The sequence below is a fragment of the Diorhabda carinulata genome, chromosome 1 (assembly GCF_026250575.1).
Source record: "Diorhabda carinulata isolate Delta chromosome 1, icDioCari1.1, whole genome shotgun sequence".
Taxonomy (NCBI): Eukaryota; Metazoa; Arthropoda; class Insecta; order Coleoptera; family Chrysomelidae; genus Diorhabda; species Diorhabda carinulata.
The window spans coordinates 23,044-50,599 of record NC_079460.1 but is presented as its reverse complement, the minus strand read 5'-3'; the positions used below and the strand labels follow the sequence as shown (position 1 = coordinate 50,599).

The window sequence follows — 27,556 nt, the reverse complement described above, 5'->3', positions numbered from 1 at the left end:
AATTTTCCCTAATCTCTTTATAATACCTATCGGCTCCGCCCATTAGAAAAAGTACGCACCAATCCCAGATTAGTACTCCGTAATGTTGGGCAAAGCTATAAAAGAAGGTCATAAATAAATTTATCTCATTCATTGTGTGTGTATCAAGCTGCTATAGCGGTTTAGTATATTGAAATTTCTTGTATACTTACAAAAAAAAAAAAAAAAAAATAAGATGGCTCGTACTAAACAAACGGCTAGAAAATCGACTGGAGGGAAAGCTCCTCGTAAACAATTAGCGACGAAAGCCGCTCGTAAAAGCGCACCAGCTACTGGAGGAGTAAAAAAACCTCATCGTTATAGGCCAGGTACAGTAGCTCTTCGTGAGATAAGACGTTATCAAAAGAGTACCGAATTACTTATTAGAAAATTGCCATTTCAACGATTAGTTCGTGAAATAGCACAAGATTTTAAAACAGATTTACGTTTTCAAAGTTCAGCGGTTATGGCTCTCCAGGAAGCTAGTGAGGCTTATTTGGTAGGTCTATTCGAAGATACTAATCTGTGTGCCATTCATGCTAAAAGAGTCACCATTATGCCCAAGGATATCCAATTGGCTAGAAGAATTCGCGGAGAACGAGCATAAATACAAAAAAAATTTTTTTTTTTTTTTTATAGAATTACATTTTATCTATTTGATAATAGATTTTTTGTTTTATATATATATATATAGTAAGTAAAAACGGTTCTTTTCAGAACCACAAATAATTTAACATTTATGATAGTAGTATAATATCTTAATATAAACATAGGTGTTCGTTTGAAAACATTGAAATATAAAAGGAAGATGTGATTGTTGATTGGATAAAGAAGACACACGCACGCACGCACGCACGCACGCACGCACACACACACACACACACACACACACACACACACACACACACACACACACACACACACACACACACACACACACACGAAATAGAGAAAAATTATTATTTTTAACTAACAAATTTTAGACAATATCGACATATAATAATTGAATGTTTATAAAACACATTATATCTACTATATCCTAGGTAGGTCGAGACAAATCTAGAAGGTAACAACCTACAATTACATCGATCGATGAAAATATTTTATATAATATAACATATCAATTATTGAAACGAAATTCAAAAAATTCTTGTTTCATCAAAACAAACACATTTGTTTTTCATTTTCTTCATAAATAAATGAAAAAATTGTGGCCCTGATAAGGGCCATTTGTTATTATTGTCGATTGTCGTCGTACCCATCATCAGTCCGATAATACTTCTCGATTGTTGTACTATCTTTCTGTCAGAAAAAAAATATTCTTTTTATTTCTTCTTTTTAGGAGCGGCGGCGGCTTTTCTTGCTTTAGGAGAGGAACTGCTAGCAGCTGCTTTCGCAGTTTTCGGTTTTGGTGCTTTCGGCTTTTTCGTGGGACTGCCTTTATTGGATTTTTTTGCTTTAGTAGGATTCTTCGTTTTAATTTCGGATGATGCGGCACTGGCTGTATTGGAGGCGGCGGCGGCGGCGGCGGCGACTCCTCCTTTGGCCGAAGATTTTTTGTCCGTTTTTTTGGCAACTTTAACGCCTTTCTTATCAGTAATCGGTGTTGTTGTTGTCGTCGAAGTTTTTAAGGATGCCGCCGCTGCTGTACCTGTCGTTTTTTTGCCTTTATTAGATTTCTTAATACTTTTCGATTTATCTACTCCTCCTCCAATAATAGCATTTCGTTTTGCTGCTGTTACAATTTTCTTGGATTTAGTTACGCCTGTAGTAGAAACGGCTGTTTTCTTTTTCTTTTTGTCAATAGCATTCGTTTTAGCCGAAGTACCACCAGTTGAAGTTGCCGAAGCTAACTTGAATGATCCCGAAGCTCCTTTACCTTTAGTTTGTACCAAAGATCCCGATACTACAGATGCTTTCAAATATTTTTTGATGAATGGCGCTACTTTTTCTGCATCAACTTTGTAATTGGCAGCAATGTATTTTTTAATTGCTTGTAAAGATGAGCCTCCGCGTTCCTTTAAACCTTTGATCGCATTGTTTACCATTTCCGAAGTCGGTGGATGAGATGGTTTGGTCCTAGGATTTTTAGCTTTTTTTTCCTTTTTATTTATTGGAGACGACGAAACCTGCGGTGAATTAGACGCAGACGTTGCGGTTACAACCGAAGTTTGATTTTCTATATCCGCCATAACTACTAACAACCTTGTGTGTTATTATATCGTCGATAAACTACACTAAACTGATATAAAGAAAAAAAGAAAAAAAAATATTGGATGTAGTTTTATATTTCGTTATATAAAATTTCACCTCTATATATACACTTAGTAGTATAAAAGACTTTTAATTTTCCGCGTGTAATGAGTTACAAGAGTAGTCATTCAAATGAAGCGGACGGAAGACTGAACGAACGAATAGAACTAAGTTAAAAAACGAACCTCATAAACCAAACCAACCTCAAAAACCTTGGTTTCCTCGAGATTTTCGAATCGAATGTAATGAAAAAAATTGACGAAGAACTAACTAAGGTATACTTCGAACTTTCGCCGAGGTTTTACTATAATTTAATAACGGCTAATAACGTTTGTTATTAAAAAAAAGTACCACTTAAAAATGGTTAAAAATTTATTTCCGACGATGCTTAGCACTTTAGATATAATTTCGAAATTAAATAAAAGTCCTTCTTAAAATACAATGAACGTAAATAGAAACGTGTCTATTCACAATAATGACCAATATTTAAAAATATGAAAACCAATTGAAATAATACCGCAATTATCATTTGAATGGTGACATGTCTACCCTGACTTGCGCTACACGTTTCTACTATATGTTCGTAACTAATATATATTATTATGATTATTTTTCAATAAAAATCTTCCGACATACTAAATATAAGAAAAAAATATCAAATTTCAATATTGGAATCCGCGTATATTTCATTTTAGATATTGAATGATGGTAGTAGCAAATTATAATTATTACAATAGATTGATTGACTGATTAAATTTTCTTTAAACGAACTTTGCTCTATTCGCAAAATATGTCTGTCTATTACAATATTATTTAATATTTTATCCGACAATTTTTTTTACATTGTATAATATATTATTTTAGGAAATGAACATATTTTATTTAAAATTTCAAACCAATTTAGAAAGAACAAAAAAGAGTGTTTTTACTTTTAACAAAACTTCAAAGAAGCCACAAAAACTACTTTAACCAACGATAACCGACACCAACCGCTTTGTATGCTTTATTTTACCGACGGTCGAGTTTTTTTTTCCTTTAGCCGACAATGAATTAGTATATGAGACTTTTTAAAACAAAAGCGACGTTAGAAAGTTTTTTTATATATATATATATATATATATATATATATATATATATATATATATATATATATAATTTTCAGTTAAGTGGAATATCATCTTTATTCATATTTAATAGAATTCAATTGAATTAAAGTCGTTCGTTCGTTCGTTGTTATCATATATAAATAACAAAAATAGTATTGTGGTTCTGAAAAGAACCGTTTTTTTTTTTTGGTCGATGATATTATTTAAGTAAATAAAATAAAAAATTTTCGGTCAATATAGTAGATGTGTTATATTTATTATTTAGAACTGGTATATTTGGTAACGGCTTTAGTTCCTTCACTGACTGCGTGTTTTGCTAATTCTCCGGGAAGCAATAATCTCACTGCAGTTTGAATTTCTCTACTTGTAATTGTTGAACGTTTATTATAATGAGCCAATCTGGATGCTTCGGCGGCGATACGTTCGAATATATCATTAACAAAACTATTCATTATACTCATAGCTTTACTCGATATACCGGTGTCAGGATGAACTTGCTTAAGTACTTTGTAAATGTAAATAGCATAACTTTCCTTCCTCCTTCTTTTTTTCTTTTTGTCGGCTTTCGAAATATTCTTTTGAGCCTTTCCGGCTTTTTTCGCTGCCTTTCCGCTAGCTTTTGGTGGCATTATTTCTCTTTAAAAAAAAAAAAATAATAGAAACACTTGGATAACGTACCGTATTTATCGAAAAGTGGATAAAATTAGAATTTACAGCACGCACAATTTTCCTCTCTTTTATATCAACGTACGTAATTGTAATAGGCTCCGCCCTTCTACGTTTGCGCGTTTGCTATAATTTCATTGGTAGGGCATGTTAATATAAATAGATAGGTCGAGTTTTAAATTTTTTGTTTAACAGTTAGTTTCGTCGCATCGGTTGCTTCATAGTTATCAATTGACTGAGTTCTATTTTTTTTTTTTTTGGAAAAAGAAAATATAAAAAAAATATGTCTGGACGTGGTAAAGGTGGTAAAGTAAAGGGAAAGGCAAAGTCTCGCTCAAACCGAGCTGGATTACAATTTCCTGTAGGACGTATACATCGTTTGTTGAGAAAAGGCAATTATGCAGAACGAGTCGGTGCCGGAGCTCCAGTATATTTGGCAGCTGTTATGGAATATTTGGCAGCCGAAGTACTCGAATTAGCAGGAAATGCTGCTAGAGATAACAAAAAGACCCGTATAATTCCAAGGCATTTACAATTAGCTATCAGAAACGATGAAGAATTGAATAAATTGTTGTCTGGAGTAACCATCGCACAAGGTGGTGTTCTTCCCAATATTCAAGCTGTACTTTTACCGAAAAAGACAGAAAAGAAAGCTTAATTCTTTATTCATTATATTATTTTTCTTTATTTTATCGAAATACATACATATGCATAAACCGGCCCTTTTAAGGGCCACAATTATTTTTTTTTATATATATATATAGAAAGAGATTATAATATAGATATATCATTTTATATATATATATATATATATATATATATATATATATATATATATATATATATATATATATATATATATATAGATTTATTGATTCGTTGATTTCTCTATTTTTTTTTTTGGTTGAGATAGAAGAGATTCTCGTGTAACGTGTACTGTTAGATAAAAAAAAAAAGAAGAAAAAAATGCCCTGATATATAAGAAAACTTATCATCTGTAATAATAACTGAAATTGTGGTTATGTGACTATTTTTAACATCGTTAATAGAAACGTTCGTACTAGAAACAAAAATTGTAAATAATGAGATAAAAATAAATAAAAGTTCCTCTACTCGCTTATTTTCTTATCTATTATGTATACATGTATGTAGTATGTATGTGCGTATCAATAAATGCGAGGTTGTTCTTATATATAAGAGAACAAACTAATGTGTAAGTTCTTTTTTTACTTACTTATTTATTTATTTTTTTTTTTAAATTTTCATATTCAAGCAAATTATGTTGTGGTTCTGAAAAGAACCGTTTTTTTTTTATATATACATATGCTATGGAAATGCAATAGAGGACATATTCTTCTACTTCACATATGAAAAATGAAAATTAACCACCAAAACCATATAAAGTACGACCTTGACGTTTTAAAGCATAAACAACATCCATAGCCGTTACCGTTTTTCTTTTAGCATGTTCAGTGTATGTTACGGCATCTCTAATAACATTTTCCAAAAACACTTTCAAAACTCCACGAGTTTCTTCGTAAATTAATCCCGATATACGTTTTACTCCTCCACGTCTAGCTAATCTTCTAATAGCAGGTTTGGTAATTCCTTGGATATTATCACGTAAAACTTTTCGGTGTCGTTTTGCACCCCCTTTTCCAAGTCCTTTACCACCTTTTCCACGACCGGTCATTATTTTTCTTTTGTTTTGTTTTTTCTATATACCTACTAAAACAATCCGATGATAACTTCGAAAAGACTTCAAAATACTGACCTAAGAATTTTCCCTAATCTCTTTATAATACCTATCGGCTCCGCCCATTAGAAAAAGTACGCACCAATCCCAGATTAGTACTCCGTAATGTTGGGCAAAGCTATAAAAGAAGGTCATAAATAAATTTATCTCATTCATTGTGTGTGTATCAAGCTGCTATAGCGGTTTAGTATATTGAAATTTCTTGTATACTTACAAAAAAAAAAAAAAAAAAATAAGATGGCTCGTACTAAACAAACGGCTAGAAAATCGACTGGAGGGAAAGCTCCTCGTAAACAATTAGCGACGAAAGCCGCTCGTAAAAGCGCACCAGCTACTGGAGGAGTAAAAAAACCTCATCGTTATAGGCCAGGTACAGTAGCTCTTCGTGAGATAAGACGTTATCAAAAGAGTACCGAATTACTTATTAGAAAATTGCCATTTCAACGATTAGTTCGTGAAATAGCACAAGATTTTAAAACAGATTTACGTTTTCAAAGTTCAGCGGTTATGGCTCTCCAGGAAGCTAGTGAGGCTTATTTGGTAGGTCTATTCGAAGATACTAATCTGTGTGCCATTCATGCTAAAAGAGTCACCATTATGCCCAAGGATATCCAATTGGCTAGAAGAATTCGCGGAGAACGAGCATAAATACAAAAAAAATTTTTTTTTTTTTTTTATAGAATTACATTTTATCTATTTGATAATAGATTTTTTGTTTTATATATATATATATAGTAAGTAAAAACGGTTCTTTTCAGAACCACAAATAATTTAACATTTATGATAGTAGTATAATATCTTAATATAAACATAGGTGTTCGTTTGAAAACATTGAAATATAAAAGGAAGATGTGATTGTTGATTGGATAAAGAAGACACACGCACGCACGCACGCACGCACGCACGCACACACACACACACACACACACACACACACACACACACACACACACACACACACACACACACACACACACACACGAAATAGAGAAAAATTATTATTTTTAACTAACAAATTTTAGACAATATCGACATATAATAATTGAATGTTTATAAAACACATTATATCTACTATATCCTAGGTAGGTCGAGACAAATCTAGAAGGTAACAACCTACAATTACATCGATCGATGAAAATATTTTATATAATATAACATATCAATTATTGAAACGAAATTCAAAAAATTCTTGTTTCATCAAAACAAACACATTTGTTTTTCATTTTCTTCATAAATAAATGAAAAAATTGTGGCCCTGATAAGGGCCATTTGTTATTATTGTCGATTGTCGTCGTACCCATCATCAGTCCGATAATACTTCTCGATTGTTGTACTATCTTTCTGTCAGAAAAAAAATATTCTTTTTATTTCTTCTTTTTAGGAGCGGCGGCGGCTTTTCTTGCTTTAGGAGAGGAACTGCTAGCAGCTGCTTTCGCAGTTTTCGGTTTTGGTGCTTTCGGCTTTTTCGTGGGACTGCCTTTATTGGATTTTTTTGCTTTAGTAGGATTCTTCGTTTTAATTTCGGATGATGCGGCACTGGCTGTATTGGAGGCGGCGGCGGCGGCGGCGGCGACTCCTCCTTTGGCCGAAGATTTTTTGTCCGTTTTTTTGGCAACTTTAACGCCTTTCTTATCAGTAATCGGTGTTGTTGTTGTCGTCGAAGTTTTTAAGGATGCCGCCGCTGCTGTACCTGTCGTTTTTTTGCCTTTATTAGATTTCTTAATACTTTTCGATTTATCTACTCCTCCTCCAATAATAGCATTTCGTTTTGCTGCTGTTACAATTTTCTTGGATTTAGTTAGTTACGCCTGTAGTAGAAATTTCTTTTTCTTTTTGTCAATAGCATTCGTTTTAGCCGAAGTACCACCAGTTGAAGTTGCCGAAGCTAACTTGAATGATCCCGAAGCTCCTTTACCTTTAGTTTGTACCAAAGATCCCGATACTACAGATGCTTTCAAATATTTTTTGATGAATGGCGCTACTTTTTCTGCATCAACTTTGTAATTGGCAGCAATGTATTTTTTAATTGCTTGTAAAGATGAGCCTCCGCGTTCCTTTAAACCTTTGATCGCATTGTTTACCATTTCCGAAGTCGGTGGATGAGATGGTTTGGTCCTAGGATTTTTAGCTTTTTTTTCCTTTTTATTTATTGGAGACGACGAAACCTGCGGTGAATTAGACGCAGACGTTGCGGTTACAACCGAAGTTTGATTTTCTATATCCGCCATAACTACTAACAACCTTGTGTGTTATTATATCGTCGATAAACTACACTAAACTGATATAAAGAAAAAAAGAAAAAAAAATATTGGATGTAGTTTTATATTTCGTTATATAAAATTTCACCTCTATATATACACTTAGTAGTATAAAAGACTTTTAATTTTCCGCGTGTAATGAGTTACAAGAGTAGTCATTCAAATGAAGCGGACGGAAGACTGAACGAACGAATAGAACTAAGTTAAAAAACGAACCTCATAAACCAAACCAACCTCAAAAACCTTGGTTTCCTCGAGATTTTCGAATCGAATGTAATGAAAAAAATTGACGAAGAACTAACTAAGGTATACTTCGAACTTTCGCCGAGGTTTTACTATAATTTAATAACGGCTAATAACGTTTGTTATTAAAAAAAAGTACCACTTAAAAATGGTTAAAAATTTATTTCCGACGATGCTTAGCACTTTAGATATAATTTCGAAATTAAATAAAAGTCCTTCTTAAAATACAATGAACGTAAATAGAAACGTGTCTATTCACAATAATGACCAATATTTAAAAATATGAAAACCAATTGAAATAATACCGCAATTATCATTTGAATGGTGACATGTCTACCCTGACTTGCGCTACACGTTTCTACTATATGTTCGTAACTAATATATATTATTATGATTATTTTTCAATAAAAATCTTCCGACATACTAAATATAAGAAAAAAATATCAAATTTCAATATTGGAATCCGCGTATATTTCATTTTAGATATTGAATGATGGTAGTAGCAAATTATAATTATTACAATAGATTGATTGACTGATTAAATTTTCTTTAAACGAACTTTGCTCTATTCGCAAAATATGTCTGTCTATTACAATATTATTTAATATTTTATCCGACAATTTTTTTTACATTGTATAATATATTATTTTAGGAAATGAACATATTTTATTTAAAATTTCAAACCAATTTAGAAAGAACAAAAAAGAGTGTTTTTACTTTTAACAAAACTTCAAAGAAGCCACAAAAACTACTTTAACCAACGATAACCGACACCAACCGCTTTGTATGCTTTATTTTACCGACGGTCGAGTTTTTTTTTCCTTTAGCCGACAATGAATTAGTATATGAGACTTTTTAAAACAAAAGCGACGTTAGAAAGTTTTTTTATATAATATATATATATATATAGTATATATATATATATATATATATATATATATATAATTTTCAGTTAAGTGGAATATCATCTTTATTCATATTTAATAGAATTCAATTGAATTAAAGTCGTTCGTTCGTTCGTTGTTATCATATATAAATAACAAAAATAGTATTGTGGTTCTGAAAAGAACCGTTTTTTTTTTTTGGTCGATGATATTATTTAAGTAAATAAAATAAAAAATTTTCGGTCAATATAGTAGATGTGTTATATTTATTATTTAGAACTGGTATATTTGGTAACGGCTTTAGTTCCTTCACTGACTGCGTGTTTTGCTAATTCTCCGGGAAGCAATAATCTCACTGCAGTTTGAATTTCTCTACTTGTAATTGTTGAACGTTTATTATAATGAGCCAATCTGGATGCTTCGGCGGCGATACGTTCGAATATATCATTAACAAAACTATTCATTATACTCATAGCTTTACTCGATATACCGGTGTCAGGATGAACTTGCTTAAGTACTTTGTAAATGTAAATAGCATAACTTTCCTTCCTCCTTCTTTTTTTCTTTTTGTCGGCTTTCGAAATATTCTTTTGAGCCTTTCCGGCTTTTTTCGCTGCCTTTCCGCTAGCTTTTGGTGGCATTATTTCTCTTTAAAAAAAAAAAAATAATAGAAACACTTGGATAACGTACCGTATTTATCGAAAAGTGGATAAAATTAGAATTTACAGCACGCACAATTTTCCTCTCTTTTATATCAACGTACGTAATTGTAATAGGCTCCGCCCTTCTACGTTTGCGCGTTTGCTATAATTTCATTGGTAGGGCATGTTAATATAAATAGATAGGTCGAGTTTTAAATTTTTTGTTTAACAGTTAGTTTCGTCGCATCGGTTGCTTCATAGTTATCAATTGACTGAGTTCTATTTTTTTTTTTTTTGGAAAAAGAAAATATAAAAAAAATATGTCTGGACGTGGTAAAGGTGGTAAAGTAAAGGGAAAGGCAAAGTCTCGCTCAAACCGAGCTGGATTACAATTTCCTGTAGGACGTATACATCGTTTGTTGAGAAAAGGCAATTATGCAGAACGAGTCGGTGCCGGAGCTCCAGTATATTTGGCAGCTGTTATGGAATATTTGGCAGCCGAAGTACTCGAATTAGCAGGAAATGCTGCTAGAGATAACAAAAAGACCCGTATAATTCCAAGGCATTTACAATTAGCTATCAGAAACGATGAAGAATTGAATAAATTGTTGTCTGGAGTAACCATCGCACAAGGTGGTGTTCTTCCCAATATTCAAGCTGTACTTTTACCGAAAAAGACAGAAAAGAAAGCTTAATTCTTTATTCATTATATTATTTTTCTTTATTTTATCGAAATACATACATATGCATAAACCGGCCCTTTTAAGGGCCACAATTATTTTTTTTTATATATATATATAGAAAGAGATTATAATATAGATATATCATTTTATATATATATATATATATATATATATATATATATATATATATATATATATATATATATATATGATTTATTGATTCGTTGATTTCTCTATTTTTTTTTTTGGTTGAGATAGAAGAGATTCTCGTGTAACGTGTACTGTTAGATAAAAAAAAAAAGAAGAAAAAAATGCCCTGATATATAAGAAAACTTATCATCTGTAATAATAACTGAAATTGTGGTTATGTGACTATTTTTAACATCGTTAATAGAAACGTTCGTACTAGAAACAAAAATTGTAAATAATGAGATAAAAATAAATAAAAGTTCCTCTACTCGCTTATTTTCTTATCTATTATGTATACATGTATGTAGTATGTATGTGCGTATCAATAAATGCGAGGTTGTTCTTATATATAAGAGAACAAACTAATGTGTAAGTTCTTTTTTTACTTACTTATTTATTTATTTTTTTTTTTAAATTTTCATATTCAAGCAAATTATGTTGTGGTTCTGAAAAGAACCGTTTTTTTTTTATATATACATATGCTATGGAAATGCAATAGAGGACATATTCTTCTACTTCACATATGAAAAATGAAAATTAACCACCAAAACCATATAAAGTACGACCTTGACGTTTTAAAGCATAAACAACATCCATAGCCGTTACCGTTTTTCTTTTAGCATGTTCAGTGTATGTTACGGCATCTCTAATAACATTTTCCAAAAACACTTTCAAAACTCCACGAGTTTCTTCGTAAATTAATCCCGATATACGTTTTACTCCTCCACGTCTAGCTAATCTTCTAATAGCAGGTTTGGTAATTCCTTGGATATTATCACGTAAAACTTTTCGGTGTCGTTTTGCACCCCCTTTTCCAAGTCCTTTACCACCTTTTCCACGACCGGTCATTATTTTTCTTTTGTTTTGTTTTTTCTATATACCTACTAAAACAATCCGATGATAACTTCGAAAAGACTTCAAAATACTGACCTAAGAATTTTCCCTAATCTCTTTATAATACCTATCGGCTCCGCCCATTAGAAAAAGTACGCACCAATCCCAGATTAGTACTCCGTAATGTTGGGCAAAGCTATAAAAGAAGGTCATAAATAAATTTATCTCATTCATTGTGTGTGTATCAAGCTGCTATAGCGGTTTAGTATATTGAAATTTCTTGTATACTTACAAAAAAAAAAAAAAAAAATAAGATGGCTCGTACTAAACAAACGGCTAGAAAATCGACTGGAGGGAAAGCTCCTCGTAAACAATTAGCGACGAAAGCCGCTCGTAAAAGCGCACCAGCTACTGGAGGAGTAAAAAAACCTCATCGTTATAGGCCAGGTACAGTAGCTCTTCGTGAGATAAGACGTTATCAAAAGAGTACCGAATTACTTATTAGAAAATTGCCATTTCAACGATTAGTTCGTGAAATAGCACAAGATTTTAAAACAGATTTACGTTTTCAAAGTTCAGCGGTTATGGCTCTCCAGGAAGCTAGTGAGGCTTATTTGGTAGGTCTATTCGAAGATACTAATCTGTGTGCCATTCATGCTAAAAGAGTCACCATTATGCCCAAGGATATCCAATTGGCTAGAAGAATTCGCGGAGAACGAGCATAAATACAAAAAAAATTTTTTTTTTTTTTTTATAGAATTACATTTTATCTATTTGATAATAGATTTTTTGTTTTATATATATATATATAGTAAGTAAAAACGGTTCTTTTCAGAACCACAAATAATTTAACTATCTTAATATAAACATAGGTGTTCGTTTGAAAACATTGAAATATAAAAGGAAGATGTGATTGTTGATTGGATAAAGAAGACACACGCACGCACGCACGCACGCACGCACACACACACACACACACACACACACACACACACACACACACACACACACACACACACACACACACACACACACACACACACACACGAAATAGAGAAAAATTATTATTTTTAACTAACAAATTTTAGACAATATCGACATATAATAATTGAATGTTTATAAAACACATTATATCTACTATATCCTAGGTAGGTCGAGACAAATCTAGAAGGTAACAACCTACAATTACATCGATCGATGAAAATATTTTATATAATATAACATATCAATTATTGAAACGAAATTCAAAAAATTCTTGTTTCATCAAAACAAACACATTTGTTTTTCATTTTCTTCATAAATAAATGAAAAAATTGTGGCCCTGATAAGGGCCATTTGTTATTATTGTCGATTGTCGTCGTACCCATCATCAGTCCGATAATACTTCTCGATTGTTGTACTATCTTTCTGTCAGAAAAAAAATATTCTTTTTATTTCTTCTTTTTAGGAGCGGCGGCGGCTTTTCTTGCTTTAGGAGAGGAACTGCTAGCAGCTGCTTTCGCAGTTTTCGGTTTTGGTGCTTTCGGCTTTTTCGTGGGACTGCCTTTATTGGATTTTTTTGCTTTAGTAGGATTCTTCGTTTTAATTTCGGATGATGCGGCACTGGCTGTATTGGAGGCGGCGGCGGCGGCGGCGGCGACTCCTCCTTTGGCCGAAGATTTTTTGTCCGTTTTTTTGGCAACTTTAACGCCTTTCTTATCAGTAATCGGTGTTGTTGTTGTCGTCGAAGTTTTTAAGGATGCCGCCGCTGCTGTACCTGTCGTTTTTTTGCCTTTATTAGATTTCTTAATACTTTTCGATTTATCTACTCCTCCTCCAATAATAGCATTTCGTTTTGCTGCTGTTACAATTTTCTTGGATTTAGTTACGCCTGTAGTAGAAACGGCTGTTTTCTTTTTCTTTTTGTCAATAGCATTCGTTTTAGCCGAAGTACCACCAGTTGAAGTTGCCGAAGCTAACTTGAATGATCCCGAAGCTCCTTTACCTTTAGTTTGTACCAAAGATCCCGATACTACAGATGCTTTCAAATATTTTTTGATGAATGGCGCTACTTTTTCTGCATCAACTTTGTAATTGGCAGCAATGTATTTTTTAATTGCTTGTAAAGATGAGCCTCCGCGTTCCTTTAAACCTTTGATCGCATTGTTTACCATTTCCGAAGTCGGTGGATGAGATGGTTTGGTCCTAGGATTTTTAGCTTTTTTTTCCTTTTTATTTATTGGAGACGACGAAACCTGCGGTGAATTAGACGCAGACGTTGCGGTTACAACCGAAGTTTGATTTTCTATATCCGCCATAACTACTAACAACCTTGTGTGTTATTATATCGTCGATAAACTACACTAAACTGATATAAAGAAAAAAAGAAAAAAAAATATTGGATGTAGTTTTATATTTCGTTATATAAAATTTCACCTCTATATATACACTTAGTAGTATAAAAGACTTTTAATTTTCCGCGTGTAATGAGTTACAAGAGTAGTCATTCAAATGAAGCGGACGGAAGACTGAACGAACGAATAGAACTAAGTTAAAAAACGAACCTCATAAACCAAACCAACCTCAAAAACCTTGGTTTCCTCGAGATTTTCGAATCGAATGTAATGAAAAAAATTGACGAAGAACTAACTAAGGTATACTTCGAACTTTCGCCGAGGTTTTACTATAATTTAATAACGGCTAATAACGTTTGTTATTAAAAAAAAGTACCACTTAAAAATGGTTAAAAATTTATTTCCGACGATGCTTAGCACTTTAGATATAATTTCGAAATTAAATAAAAGTCCTTCTTAAAATACAATGAACGTAAATAGAAACGTGTCTATTCACAATAATGACCAATATTTAAAAATATGAAAACCAATTGAAATAATACCGCAATTATCATTTGAATGGTGACATGTCTACCCTGACTTGCGCTACACGTTTCTACTATATGTTCGTAACTAATATATATTATTATGATTATTTTTCAATAAAAATCTTCCGACATACTAAATATAAGAAAAAAATATCAAATTTCAATATTGGAATCCGCGTATATTTCATTTTAGATATTGAATGATGGTAGTAGCAAATTATAATTATTACAATAGATTGATTGACTGATTAAATTTTCTTTAAACGAACTTTGCTCTATTCGCAAAATATGTCTGTCTATTACAATATTATTTAATATTTTATCCGACAATTTTTTTTACATTGTATAATATATTATTTTAGGAAATGAACATATTTTATTTAAAATTTCAAACCAATTTAGAAAGAACAAAAAAGAGTGTTTTTACTTTTAACAAAACTTCAAAGAAGCCACAAAAACTACTTTAACCAACGATAACCGACACCAACCGCTTTGTATGCTTTATTTTACCGACGGTCGAGTTTTTTTTTCCTTTAGCCGACAATGAATTAGTATATGAGACTTTTTAAAACAAAAGCGACGTTAGAAAGTTTTTTTATATATATATATATATATATATATATATATATATATATATATATATATATATAATTTTCAGTTAAGTGGAATATCATCTTTATTCATATTTAATAGAATTCAATTGAATTAAAGTCGTTCGTTCGTTCGTTGTTATCATATATAAATAACAAAAATAGTATTGTGGTTCTGAAAAGAACCGTTTTTTTTTTTTGGTCGATGATATTATTTAAGTAAATAAAATAAAAAATTTTCGGTCAATATAGTAGATGTGTTATATTTATTATTTAGAACTGGTATATTTGGTAACGGCTTTAGTTCCTTCACTGACTGCGTGTTTTGCTAATTCTCCGGGAAGCAATAATCTCACTGCAGTTTGAATTTCTCTACTTGTAATTGTTGAACGTTTATTATAATGAGCCAATCTGGATGCTTCGGCGGCGATACGTTCGAATATATCATTAACAAAACTATTCATTATACTCATAGCTTTACTCGATATACCGGTGTCAGGATGAACTTGCTTAAGTACTTTGTAAATGTAAATAGCATAACTTTCCTTCCTCCTTCTTTTTTTCTTTTTGTCGGCTTTCGAAATATTCTTTTGAGCCTTTCCGGCTTTTTTCGCTGCCTTTCCGCTAGCTTTTGGTGGCATTATTTCTCTTTAAAAAAAAAAAAATAATAGAAACACTTGGATAACGTACCGTATTTATCGAAAAGTGGATAAAATTAGAATTTACAGCACGCACAATTTTCCTCTCTTTTATATCAACGTACGTAATTGTAATAGGCTCCGCCCTTCTACGTTTGCGCGTTTGCTATAATTTCATTGGTAGGGCATGTTAATATAAATAGATAGGTCGAGTTTTAAATTTTTTGTTTAACAGTTAGTTTCGTCGCATCGGTTGCTTCATAGTTATCAATTGACTGAGTTCTATTTTTTTTTTTTTTGGAAAAAGAAAATATAAAAAAAATATGTCTGGACGTGGTAAAGGTGGTAAAGTAAAGGGAAAGGCAAAGTCTCGCTCAAACCGAGCTGGATTACAATTTCCTGTAGGACGTATACATCGTTTGTTGAGAAAAGGCAATTATGCAGAACGAGTCGGTGCCGGAGCTCCAGTATATTTGGCAGCTGTTATGGAATATTTGGCAGCCGAAGTACTCGAATTAGCAGGAAATGCTGCTAGAGATAACAAAAAGACCCGTATAATTCCAAGGCATTTACAATTAGCTATCAGAAACGATGAAGAATTGAATAAATTGTTGTCTGGAGTAACCATCGCACAAGGTGGTGTTCTTCCCAATATTCAAGCTGTACTTTTACCGAAAAAGACAGAAAAGAAAGCTTAATTCTTTATTCATTATATTATTTTTCTTTATTTTATCGAAATACATACATATGCATAAACCGGCCCTTTTAAGGGCCACAATTATTTTTTTTTATATATATATATAGAAAGAGATTATAATATAGATATATCATTATATATATATATATATATATATATATATATATATATATATATATATATATATATATATATATATATAGATTTATTGATTCGTTGATTTCTCTATTTTTTTTTTTGGTTGAGATAGAAGAGATTCTCGTGTAACGTGTACTGTTAGATAAAAAAAAAAAGAAGAAAAAAATGCCCTGATATATAAGAAAACTTATCATCTGTAATAATAACTGAAATTGTGGTTATGTGACTATTTTTAACATCGTTAATAGAAACGTTCGTACTAGAAACAAAAATTGTAAATAATGAGATAAAAATAAATAAAAGTTCCTCTACTCGCTTATTTTCTTATCTATTATGTATACATGTATGTAGTATGTATGTGCGTATCAATAAATGCGAGGTTGTTCTTATATATAAGAGAACAAACTAATGTGTAAGTTCTTTTTTTACTTACTTATTTATTTATTTTTTTTTTTAAATTTTCATATTCAAGCAAATTATGTTGTGGTTCTGAAAAGAACCGTTTTTTTTTTATATATACATATGCTATGGAAATGCAATAGAGGACATATTCTTCTACTTCACATATGAAAAATGAAAATTAACCACCAAAACCATATAAAGTACGACCTTGACGTTTTAAAGCATAAACAACATCCATAGCCGTTACCGTTTTTCTTTTAGCATGTTCAGTGTATGTTACGGCATCTCTAATAACATTTTCCAAAAACACTTTCAAAACTCCACGAGTTTCTTCGTAAATTAATCCCGATATACGTTTTACTCCTCCACGTCTAGCTAATCTTCTAATAGCAGGTTTGGTAATTCCTTGGATATTATCACGTAAAACTTTTCGGTGTCGTTTTGCACCCCCTTTTCCAAGTCCTTTACCACCTTTTCCACGACCGGTCATTATTTTTCTTTTGTTTTGTTTTTTCTATATACCTATCCGATGATAACTTCGAAAAGACTTCAAAATACTGACCTAAGAATTTTCCCTAATCTCTTTATAATACCTATCGGCTCCGCCCATTAGAAAAAGTACGCACCAATCCCAGATTAGTACTCCGTAATGTTGGGCAAAGCTATAAAAGAAGGTCATAAATAAATTTATCTCATTCATTGTGTGTGTATCAAGCTGCTATAGCGGTTTAGTATATTGAAATTTCTTGTATACTTACAAAAAAAAAAAAAAAAAAATAAGATGGCTCGTACTAAACAAACGGCTAGAAAATCGACTGGAGGGAAAGCTCCTCGTAAACAATTAGCGACGAAAGCCGCTCGTAAAAGCGCACCAGCTACTGGAGGAGTAAAAAAACCTCATCGTTATAGGCCAGGTACAGTAGCTCTTCGTGAGATAAGACGTTATCAAAAGAGTACCGAATTACTTATTAGAAAATTGCCATTTCAACGATTAGTTCGTGAAATAGCACAAGATTTTAAAACAGATTTACGTTTTCAAAGTTCAGCGGTTATGGCTCTCCAGGAAGCTAGTGAGGCTTATTTGGTAGGTCTATTCGAAGATACTAATCTGTGTGCCATTCATGCTAAAAGAGTCACCATTATGCCCAAGGATATCCAATTGGCTAGAAGAATTCGCGGAGAACGAGCATAAATACAAAAAAAATTTTTTTTTTTTTTTTATAGAATTACATTTTATCTATTTGATAATAGATTTTTTGTTTTATATATATATATATAGTAAGTAAAAACGGTTCTTTTCAGAACCACAAATAATTTAACATTTATGATAGTAGTATAATATCTTAATATAAACATAGGTGTTCGTTTGAAAACATTGAAATATAAAAGGAAGATGTGATTGTTGATTGGATAAAGAAGACACACGCACGCACGCACGCACGCACGCACGCACACACACACACACACACACACACACACACACACACACACACACACACACACACACACACACACACACACACACACGAAATAGAGAAAAATTATTATTTTTAACTAACAAATTTTAGACAATATCGACATATAATAATTGAATGTTTATAAAACACATTATATCTACTATATCCTAGGTAGGTCGAGACAAATCTAGAAGGTAACAACCTACAATTACATCGATCGATGAAAATATTTTATATAATATAACATATCAATTATTGAAACGAAATTCAAAAAAAAACAAACACATTTGTTTTTCATTTTCTTCATAAATAAATGAAAAAATTGTGGCCCTGATAAGGGCCATTTGTTATTATTGTCGATTGTCGTCGTACCCATCATCAGTCCGATAATACTTCTCGATTGTTGTACTATCTTTCTGTCAGAAAAAAAATATTCTTTTTATTTCTTCTTTTTAGGAGCGGCGGCGGCTTTTCTTGCTTTAGGAGAGGAACTGCTAGCAGCTGCTTTCGCAGTTTTCGGTTTTGGTGCTTTCGGCTTTTTCGTGGGACTGCCTTTATTGGATTTTTTTGCTTTAGTAGGATTCTTCGTTTTAATTTCGGATGATGCGGCACTGGCTGTATTGGAGGCGGCGGCGGCGGCGGCGGCGACTCCTCCTTTGGCCGAAGATTTTTTGTCCGTTTTTTTGGCAACTTTAACGCCTTTCTTATCAGTAATCGGTGTTGTTGTTGTCGTCGAAGTTTTTAAGGATGCCGCCGCTGCTGTACCTGTCGTTTTTTTGCCTTTATTAGATTTCTTAATACTTTTCGATTTATCTACTCCTCCTCCAATAATAGCATTTCGTTTTGCTGCTGTTACAATTTTCTTGGATTTAGTTACGCCTGTAGTAGAAACGGCTGTTTTCTTTTTCTTTTTGTCAATAGCATTCGTTTTAGCCGAAGTACCACCAGTTGAAGTTGCCGAAGCTAACTTGAATGATCCCGAAGCTCCTTTACCTTTAGTTTGTACCAAAGATCCCGATACTACAGATGCTTTCAAATATTTTTTGATGAATGGCGCTACTTTTTCTGCATCAACTTTGTAATTGGCAGCAATGTATTTTTTAATTGCTTGTAAAGATGAGCCTCCGCGTTCCTTTAAACCTTTGATCGCATTGTTTACCATTTCCGAAGTCGGTGGATGAGATGGTTTGGTCCTAGGATTTTTAGCTTTTTTTTCCTTTTTATTTATTGGAGACGACGAAACCTGCGGTGAATTAGACGCAGACGTTGCGGTTACAACCGAAGTTTGATTTTCTATATCCGCCATAACTACTAACAACCTTGTGTGTTATTATATCGTCGATAAACTACACTAAACTGATATAAAGAAAAAAAGAAAAAAAAATATTGGATGTAGTTTTATATTTCGTTATATAAAATTTCACCTCTATATATACACTTAGTAGTATAAAAGACTTTTAATTTTCCGCGTGTAATGAGTTACAAGAGTAGTCATTCAAATGAAGCGGACGGAAGACTGAACGAACGAATAGAACTAAGTTAAAAAACGAACCTCATAAACCAAACCAACCTCAAAAACCTTGGTTTCCTCGAGATTTTCGAATCGAATGTAATGAAAAAAATTGACGAAGAACTAACTAAGGTATACTTCGAACTTTCGCCGAGGTTTTACTATAATTTAATAACGGCTAATAACGTTTGTTATTAAAAAAAAGTACCACTTAAAAATGGTTAAAAATTTATTTCCGACGATGCTTAGCACTTTAGATATAATTTCGAAATTAAATAAAAGTCCTTCTTAAAATACAATGAACGTAAATAGAAACGTGTCTATTCACAATAATGACCAATATTTAAAAATATGAAAACCAATTGAAATAATACCGCAATTATCATTTGAATGGTGACATGTCTACCCTGACTTGCGCTACACGTTTCTACTATATGTTCGTAACTAATATATATTATTATGATTATTTTTCAATAAAAATCTTCCGACATACTAAATATAAGAAAAAAATATCAAATTTCAATATTGGAATCCGCGTATATTTCATTTTAGATATTGAATGATGGTAGTAGCAAATTATAATTATTACAATAGATTGATTGACTGATTAAATTTTCTTTAAACGAACTTTGCTCTATTCGCAAAATATGTCTGTCTATTACAATATTATTTAATATTTTATCCGACAATTTTTTTTACATTGTATAATATATTATTTTAGGAAATGAACATATTTTATTTAAAATTTCAAACCAATTTAGAAAGAACAAAAAAGAGTGTTTTTACTTTTAACAAAACTTCAAAGAAGCCACAAAAACTACTTTAACCAACGATAACCGACACCAACCGCTTTGTATGCTTTATTTTACCGACGGTCGAGTTTTTTTTTCCTTTAGCCGACAATGAATTAGTATATGAGACTTTTTAAAACAAAAGCGACGTTAGAAAGTTTTTTATATATATATATATATATATATATATATATATATATATATATATATATATATATATAATTTTCAGTTAAGTGGAATATCATCTTTATTCATATTTAATAGAATTCAATTGAATTAAAGTCGTTCGTTCGTTCGTTGTTATCATATATAAATAACAAAAATAGTATTGTGGTTCTGAAAAGAACCGTTTTTTTTTTTTGGTCGATGATATTATTTAAGTAAATAAAATAAAAAATTTTCGGTCAATATAGTAGATGTGTTATATTTATTATTTAGAACTGGTATATTTGGTAACGGCTTTAGTTCCTTCACTGACTGCGTGTTTTGCTAATTCTCCGGGAAGCAATAATCTCACTGCAGTTTGAATTTCTCTACTTGTAATTGTTGAACGTTTATTATAATGAGCCAATCTGGATGCTTCGGCGGCGATACGTTCGAATATATCATTAACAAAACTATTCATTATACTCATAGCTTTACTCGATATACCGGTGTCAGGATGAACTTGCTTAAGTACTTTGTAAATGTAAATAGCATAACTTTCCTTCCTCCTTCTTTTTTTCTTTTTGTCGGCTTTCGAAATATTCTTTTGAGCCTTTCCGGCTTTTTTCGCTGCCTTTCCGCTAGCTTTTGGTGGCATTATTTCTCTTTAAAAAAAAAAAAATAATAGAAACACTTGGATAACGTACCGTATTTATCGAAAAGTGGATAAAATTAGAATTTACAGCACGCACAATTTTCCTCTCTTTTATATCAACGTACGTAATTGTAATAGGCTCCGCCCTTCTACGTTTGCGCGTTTGCTATAATTTCATTGGTAGGGCATGTTAATATAAATAGATAGGTCGAGTTTTAAATTTTTTGTTTAACAGTTAGTTTCGTCGCATCGGTTGCTTCATAGTTATCAATTGACTGAGTTCTATTTTTTTTTTTTTTGGAAAAAGAAAATATAAAAAAAATATGTCTGGACGTGGTAAAGGTGGTAAAGTAAAGGGAAAGGCAAAGTCTCGCTCAAACCGAGCTGGATTACAATTTCCTGTAGGACGTATACATCGTTTGTTGAGAAAAGGCAATTATGCAGAACGAGTCGGTGCCGGAGCTCCAGTATATTTGGCAGCTGTTATGGAATATTTGGCGCCGAAGTACTCGAATTAGCAGGAAATGCTGCTAGAGATAACAAAAAGACCCGTATAATTCCAAGGCATTTACAATTAGCTATCAGAAACGATGAAGAATTGAATAAATTGTTGTCTGGAGTAACCATCGCACAAGGTGGTGTTCTTCCCAATATTCAAGCTGTACTTTTACCGAAAAAGACAGAAAAGAAAGCTTAATTCTTTATTCATTATATTATTTTTCTTTATTTTATCGAAATACATACATATGCATAAACCGGCCCTTTTAAGGGCCACAATTATTTTTTTTTATATATATATATAGAAAGAGATTATAATATAGATATATCATTTTATATATATATATATATATATATATATATATATATATATATATATATATATATATATATATATATATATATAGATTTATTGATTCGTTGATTTCTCTATTTTTTTTTTTGGTTGAGATAGAAGAGATTCTCGTGTAACGTGTACTGTTAGATAAAAAAAAAAAGAAGAAAAAAATGCCCTGATATATAAGAAAACTTATCATCTGTAATAATAACTGAAATTGTGGTTATGTGACTATTTTTAACATCGTTAATAGAAACGTTCGTACTAGAAACAAAAATTGTAAATAATGAGATAAAAATAAATAAAAGTTCCTCTACTCGCTTATTTTCTTATCTATTATGTATACATGTATGTAGTATGTATGTGCGTATCAATAAATGCGAGGTTGTTCTTATATATAAGAGAACAAACTAATGTGTAAGTTCTTTTTTTACTTACTTATTTATTTATTTTTTTTTTTAAATTTTCATATTCAAGCAAATTATGTTGTGGTTCTGAAAAGAACCGTTTTTTTTTTATATATACATATGCTATGGAAATGCAATAGAGGACATATTCTTCTACTTCACATATGAAAAATGAAAATTAACCACCAAAACCATATAAAGTACGACCTTGACGTTTTAAAGCATAAACAACATCCATAGCCGTTACCGTTTTTCTTTTAGCATGTTCAGTGTATGTTACGGCATCTCTAATAACATTTTCCAAAAACACTTTCAAAACTCCACGAGTTTCTTCGTAAATTAATCCCGATATACGTTTTACTCCTCCACGTCTAGCTAATCTTCTAATAGCAGGTTTGGTAATTCCTTGGATATTATCACGTAAAACTTTTCGGTGTCGTTTTGCACCCCCTTTTCCAAGTCCTTTACCACCTTTTCCACGACCGGTCATTATTTTTCTTTTGTTTTGTTTTTTCTATATACCTACTAAAACAATCCGATGATAACTTCGAAAAGACTTCAAAATACTGACCTAAGAATTTTCCCTAATCTCTTTATAATACCTATCGGCTCCGCCCATTAGAAAAAGTACGCACCAATCCCAGATTAGTACTCCGTAATGTTGGGCAAAGCTATAAAAGAAGGTCATAAATAAATTTATCTCATTCATTGTGTGTGTATCAAGCTGCTATAGCGGTTTAGTATATTGAAATTTCTTGTATACTTACAAAAAAAAAAAAAAAAAAATAAGATGGCTCGTACTAAACAAACGGCTAGAAAATCGACTGGAGGGAAAGCTCCTCGTAAACAATTAGCGACGAAAGCCGCTCGTAAAAGCGCACCAGCTACTGGAGGAGTAAAAAAACCTCATCGTTATAGGCCAGGTACAGTAGCTCTTCGTGAGATAAGACGTTATCAAAAGAGTACCGAATTACTTATTAGAAAATTGCCATTTCAACGATTAGTTCGTGAAATAGCACAAGATTTTAAAACAGATTTACGTTTTCAAAGTTCAGCGGTTATGGCTCTCCAGGAAGCTAGTGAGGCTTATTTGGTAGGTCTATTCGAAGATACTAATCTGTGTGCCATTCATGCTAAAAGAGTCACCATTATGCCCAAGGATATCCAATTGGCTAGAAGAATTCGCGGAGAACGAGCATAAATACAAAAAAAATTTTTTTTTTTTTTTTATAGAATTACATTTTATCTATTTGATAATAGATTTTTTGTTTTATATATATATATATAGTAAGTAAAAACGGTTCTTTTCAGAACCACAAATAATTTAACATTTATGATAGTAGTATAATATCTTAATATAAACATAGGTGTTCGTTTGAAAACATTGAAATATAAAAGGAAGATGTGATTGTTGATTGGATAAAGAAGACACACGCACGCACGCACGCACGCACGCACGCACACACACACACACACACACACACACACACACACACACACACACACACACACACACACACACACACACACACACGAAATAGAGAAAAATTATTATTTTTAACTAACAAATTTTAGACAATATCGACATATAATAATTGAATGTTTATAAAACACATTATATCTACTATATCCTAGGTAGGTCGAGACAAATCTAGAAGGTAACAACCTACAATTACATCGATCGATGAAAATATTTTATATAATATAACATATCAATTATTGAAACGAAATTCAAAAAATTCTTGTTTCATCAAAACAAACACATTTGTTTTTCATTTTCTTCATAAATAAATGAAAAAATTGTGGCCCTGATAAGGGCCATTTGTTATTATTGTCGATTGTCGTCGTACCCATCATCAGTCCGATAATACTTCTCGATTGTTGTACTATCTTTCTGTCAGAAAAAAAATATTCTTTTTATTTCTTCTTTTTAGGAGCGGCGGCGGCTTTTCTTGCTTTAGGAGAGGAACTGCTAGCAGCTGCTTTCGCAGTTTTCGGTTTTGGTGCTTTCGGCTTTTTCGTGGGACTGCCTTTATTGGATTTTTTTGCTTTAGTAGGATTCTTCGTTTTAATTTCGGATGATGCGGCACTGGCTGTATTGGAGGCGGCGGCGGCGGCGGCGGCGACTCCTCCTTTGGCCGAAGATTTTTTGTCCGTTTTTTTGGCAACTTTAACGCCTTTCTTATCAGTAATCGGTGTTGTTGTTGTCGTCGAAGTTTTTAAGGATGCCGCCGCTGCTGTACCTGTCGTTTTTTTGCCTTTATTAGATTTCTTAATACTTTTCGATTTATCTACTCCTCCTCCAATAATAGCATTTCGTTTTGCTGCTGTTACAATTTTCTTGGATTTAGTTAGTTACGCCTGTAGTAGAAATTTCTTTTTCTTTTTGTCAATAGCATTCGTTTTAGCCGAAGTACCACCAGTTGAAGTTGCCGAAGCTAACTTGAATGATCCCGAAGCTCCTTTACCTTTAGTTTGTACCAAAGATCCCGATACTACAGATGCTTTCAAATATTTTTTGATGAATGGCGCTACTTTTTCTGCATCAACTTTGTAATTGGCAGCAATGTATTTTTTAATTGCTTGTAAAGATGAGCCTCCGCGTTCCTTTAAACCTTTGATCGCATTGTTTACCATTTCCGAAGTCGGTGGATGAGATGGTTTGGTCCTAGGATTTTTAGCTTTTTTTTCCTTTTTATTTATTGGAGACGACGAAACCTGCGGTGAATTAGACGCAGACGTTGCGGTTACAACCGAAGTTTGATTTTCTATATCCGCCATAACTACTAACAACCTTGTGTGTTATTATATCGTCGATAAACTACACTAAACTGATATAAAGAAAAAAAGAAAAAAAAATATTGGATGTAGTTTTATATTTCGTTATATAAAATTTCACCTCTATATATACACTTAGTAGTATAAAAGACTTTTAATTTTCCGCGTGTAATGAGTTACAAGAGTAGTCATTCAAATGAAGCGGACGGAAGACTGAACGAACGAATAGAACTAAGTTAAAAAACGAACCTCATAAACCAAACCAACCTCAAAAACCTTGGTTTCCTCGAGATTTTCGAATCGAATGTAATGAAAAAAATTGACGAAGAACTAACTAAGGTATACTTCGAACTTTCGCCGAGGTTTTACTATAATTTAATAACGGCTAATAACGTTTGTTATTAAAAAAAAGTACCACTTAAAAATGGTTAAAAATTTATTTCCGACGATGCTTAGCACTTTAGATATAATTTCGAAATTAAATAAAAGTCCTTCTTAAAATACAATGAACGTAAATAGAAACGTGTCTATTCACAATAATGACCAATATTTAAAAATATGAAAACCAATTGAAATAATACCGCAATTATCATTTGAATGGTGACATGTCTACCCTGACTTGCGCTACACGTTTCTACTATATGTTCGTAACTAATATATATTATTATGATTATTTTTCAATAAAAATCTTCCGACATACTAAATATAAGAAAAAAATATCAAATTTCAATATTGGAATCCGCGTATATTTCATTTTAGATATTGAATGATGGTAGTAGCAAATTATAATTATTACAATAGATTGATTGACTGATTAAATTTTCTTTAAACGAACTTTGCTCTATTCGCAAAATATGTCTGTCTATTACAATATTATTTAATATTTTATCCGACAATTTTTTTTACATTGTATAATATATTATTTTAGGAAATGAACATATTTTATTTAAAATTTCAAACCAATTTAGAAAGAACAAAAAAGAGTGTTTTTACTTTTAACAAAACTTCAAAGAAGCCACAAAAACTACTTTAACCAACGATAACCGACACCAACCGCTTTGTATGCTTTATTTTACCGACGGTCGAGTTTTTTTTTCCTTTAGCCGACAATGAATTAGTATATGAGACTTTTTAAAACAAAAGCGACGTTAGAAAGTTTTTTTATATAATATATATATATATATAGTATATATATATATATATATATATATATATATATAATTTTCAGTTAAGTGGAATATCATCTTTATTCATATTTAATAGAATTCAATTGAATTAAAGTCGTTCGTTCGTTCGTTGTTATCATATATAAATAACAAAAATAGTATTGTGGTTCTGAAAAGAACCGTTTTTTTTTTTTGGTCGATGATATTATTTAAGTAAATAAAATAAAAAATTTTCGGTCAATATAGTAGATGTGTTATATTTATTATTTAGAACTGGTATATTTGGTAACGGCTTTAGTTCCTTCACTGACTGCGTGTTTTGCTAATTCTCCGGGAAGCAATAATCTCACTGCAGTTTGAATTTCTCTACTTGTAATTGTTGAACGTTTATTATAATGAGCCAATCTGGATGCTTCGGCGGCGATACGTTCGAATATATCATTAACAAAACTATTCATTATACTCATAGCTTTACTCGATATACCGGTGTCAGGATGAACTTGCTTAAGTACTTTGTAAATGTAAATAGCATAACTTTCCTTCCTCCTTCTTTTTTTCTTTTTGTCGGCTTTCGAAATATTCTTTTGAGCCTTTCCGGCTTTTTTCGCTGCCTTTCCGCTAGCTTTTGGTGGCATTATTTCTCTTTAAAAAAAAAAAAATAATAGAAACACTTGGATAACGTACCGTATTTATCGAAAAGTGGATAAAATTAGAATTTACAGCACGCACAATTTTCCTCTCTTTTATATCAACGTACGTAATTGTAATAGGCTCCGCCCTTCTACGTTTGCGCGTTTGCTATAATTTCATTGGTAGGGCATGTTAATATAAATAGATAGGTCGAGTTTTAAATTTTTTGTTTAACAGTTAGTTTCGTCGCATCGGTTGCTTCATAGTTATCAATTGACTGAGTTCTATTTTTTTTTTTTTTGGAAAAAGAAAATATAAAAAAAATAT

The 27,556-nt window shown here is 31.8% G+C and overlaps 2 protein-coding genes across 2 annotated transcripts; both read right to left on the bottom strand.

Moving 5' to 3' along the window:
- Positions 1 to 5,424: 5,424 nt before the first annotated feature.
- Positions 5,425 to 11,546, bottom strand: LOC130901561 (uncharacterized). The gene is made up of 2 exons (XM_057813037.1): positions 11,247 to 11,546; positions 5,425 to 5,751 (listed from the first exon to the last, which is right to left on the bottom strand). Exons 1-2 carry the CDS (start codon positions 11,544 to 11,546, stop codon positions 5,425 to 5,427), a joined length of 627 nt encoding a protein of 208 aa, XP_057669020.1.
- Positions 11,547 to 17,034: 5,488 nt separating this feature from the next.
- Positions 17,035 to 23,145, bottom strand: LOC130901536 (uncharacterized). Its single transcript, XM_057812991.1, has 2 exons — positions 22,846 to 23,145; positions 17,035 to 17,361 (listed from the first exon to the last, which is right to left on the bottom strand). The coding sequence occupies exons 1-2, from the start codon at positions 23,143 to 23,145 to the stop codon at positions 17,035 to 17,037; spliced, it is 627 nt and encodes a 208-aa protein (XP_057668974.1).
- Between the last annotated feature and the right edge of the window lie 4,411 nt (positions 23,146 to 27,556).

Bases quoted from the DNA above. Each gene is read 5' to 3' on its own strand.
- LOC130901561 (XM_057813037.1), bottom strand. From the start codon at position 11,546: ATGACCGGTCGTGGAAAAGGTGGTAAAGGACTTGGAAAAGGGGGTGCA. The intron at 5,752-11,246 runs TTTGGTGGTTAA...TAGAAAAAACAA, and splicing joins AAGGTCGTACTTTATATGGT to AACAAAAGAAAAATAATGAC.
- LOC130901536 (XM_057812991.1), bottom strand. From the start codon at position 23,145: ATGACCGGTCGTGGAAAAGGTGGTAAAGGACTTGGAAAAGGGGGTGCA. The intron at 17,362-22,845 runs TTTGGTGGTTAA...TAGAAAAAACAA, and splicing joins AAGGTCGTACTTTATATGGT to AACAAAAGAAAAATAATGAC.